The sequence below is a fragment of the Egretta garzetta genome, unplaced genomic scaffold, assembly GCF_000687185.1.
Source record: "Egretta garzetta isolate BGI_Z169 unplaced genomic scaffold, ASM68718v1 scaffold7, whole genome shotgun sequence".
Lineage (NCBI taxonomy): Eukaryota > Metazoa > Chordata > Aves > Pelecaniformes > Ardeidae > Egretta > Egretta garzetta.
In genome coordinates, this window is record NW_009260350.1 from 4,984,020 (window position 1) to 4,985,611 (window position 1,592).

The following is a 1,592-nucleotide window of genomic DNA, read 5'->3' on the forward strand; positions in this document are numbered from 1 at the left end:
CCCCCCCCCGCCGCCCCCCCCCCCCGCCACAACAGCCCCAAAACCCTCTCCCCCCCTCTCCCCAGGCTGTGGGAACTCCCCTGCATGCCTCACCCCCCCCAGCATAGCCCACCCCACCCCAGTCCCCAGGGCTGGCACCAGCAGAGCTGAGGAGGGACCATGGGCTGGTGCCAGCCCCTTGGGGAGCAGCAGGGCCAAGGAGAGGCACCCGGCCCAGGGGGGCTGGGACCCTGCTCCTGTGCCCAGCCACCCCAGCTCTCCCATGAGGCCTCTGCTGTGCTGGAGTTGATGCAGCTGTGGAGGCCATGGGCTCTGAGCCGACGGCCTGGTCAGCATCAGCCCCATCTTGTGATTTGGCCACCCTAGGGAGGGGGGGGGTCATGCTCAGGGCCTTGGGAAAGCCCCTGCCTGAGCTCTGGAGGCCCCCTGCTACTGCCAGCCCTGGCTCGGGGAGTGATGGCAAAGCAACAGCAGCGCAAGGAGAGCGGCTCTGCCCTTATAAAGCCATTGTTTGGGCCCCGGTGTGCTGGTGCCGTGCGGAGCCCAGGGGAGCAGCAGCTCCAGCGCCAGCTGGGATGTCCCTGAAGAGAGGCACAAACACTGCAAGACGAGGCAGGACCAAAGTCTTGACTCACACTTTCCAGACTCCCCACTCTTGCCCATATATGAGCAGGCAGCACCTTGCAGGCAGAGCACCACGGCCCATGCCGGGCCCTGCACCAGCGGCTGCAGCTCCCCCCACCCCCCCGGCCAGCAGCCCCTGTGTGCCCCAGGGCGGGGGGAAGCAAGTGCAAGCAGTGATGCTGGGGCATCCAGGGGGCCTCACCCACATCCAGGCAGCACGGCTCGGGCTCGTGCTGCTGCAGAGCACCCGGAGCAGCATCCCCAGCAGCTAATTCCCTGGGTCAGGCTCAGCGAGTGGGGAGGGAAGAGCTGTGGCAGCTCCCTTCCCACTAGTGCCATCCCGGTGGCTGGGAAGCCAACAGCCCCCCAGGGTGACACAGTTCCCCCCTCCCTAAATCCCCATGGGTGCTACTCTGGAAGGCCAGAGGCCAGCTGGCCACCTCCACCCCTCTCCTGGCCACAGCTTGGCCTCACTGGCCAACACCACCAGGACTGGCCCCTTGCCCACCAGCATCCCCCGGCCTCTTCCCCAGCCATGGCAGCCACTCCCCGGCCCCTTGGCCAAGCAGCGGCGGTGGGGCACGGGCAGGTATTTAGAGGGGAAGGTTCTCACCATCGCTCCCGGGGGGGTGAAAGTGGGCTACGACTTTTTGGTTTTTACCAGCCCCTTCTGGACCAGGCAGCGATAGAATTCCTGAATGTATGTGTACACACACTTCCAATCCGGCTCGCGCATCCGGACCATGTCCTCCACGTCCAGCAACTGCGGACAGTCCGCGTGCTTCCTGGGGGCAGGGAGAGAGAGGGGCAAGCCAGTGACCGCAGCCCAGTCGGGGAGGGGAGGAAGAGAGAAAACAAGAGACACGGATCAATGCAGTTCCCGTCCCCCCCCGGGCAGATGCTGCTCTGCTCTTGCATGCTCTGGGGGTGCATGATGCAGGGGCAGGGGGGCTCCAGGCACTGCAGTG

At 66.0% G+C, this 1,592-nt stretch overlaps 1 protein-coding gene across 1 annotated transcript in view; it reads right to left on the reverse strand.

Annotated features, from left to right (window-relative positions):
• SMTN (smoothelin) overlaps positions 1 to 1,592 on the reverse strand; it is a 20,665-nt gene that overhangs the window by 1,374 nt on the left and 17,699 nt on the right. Inside the window, exon 18 of the mRNA XM_035898389.1 lies at positions 1,341 to 1,409. Coding sequence (XP_035754282.1) covers positions 1,341 to 1,409 — 69 coding nt within the window. The remainder of the gene's footprint in view (positions 1 to 1,340; positions 1,410 to 1,592) is intronic.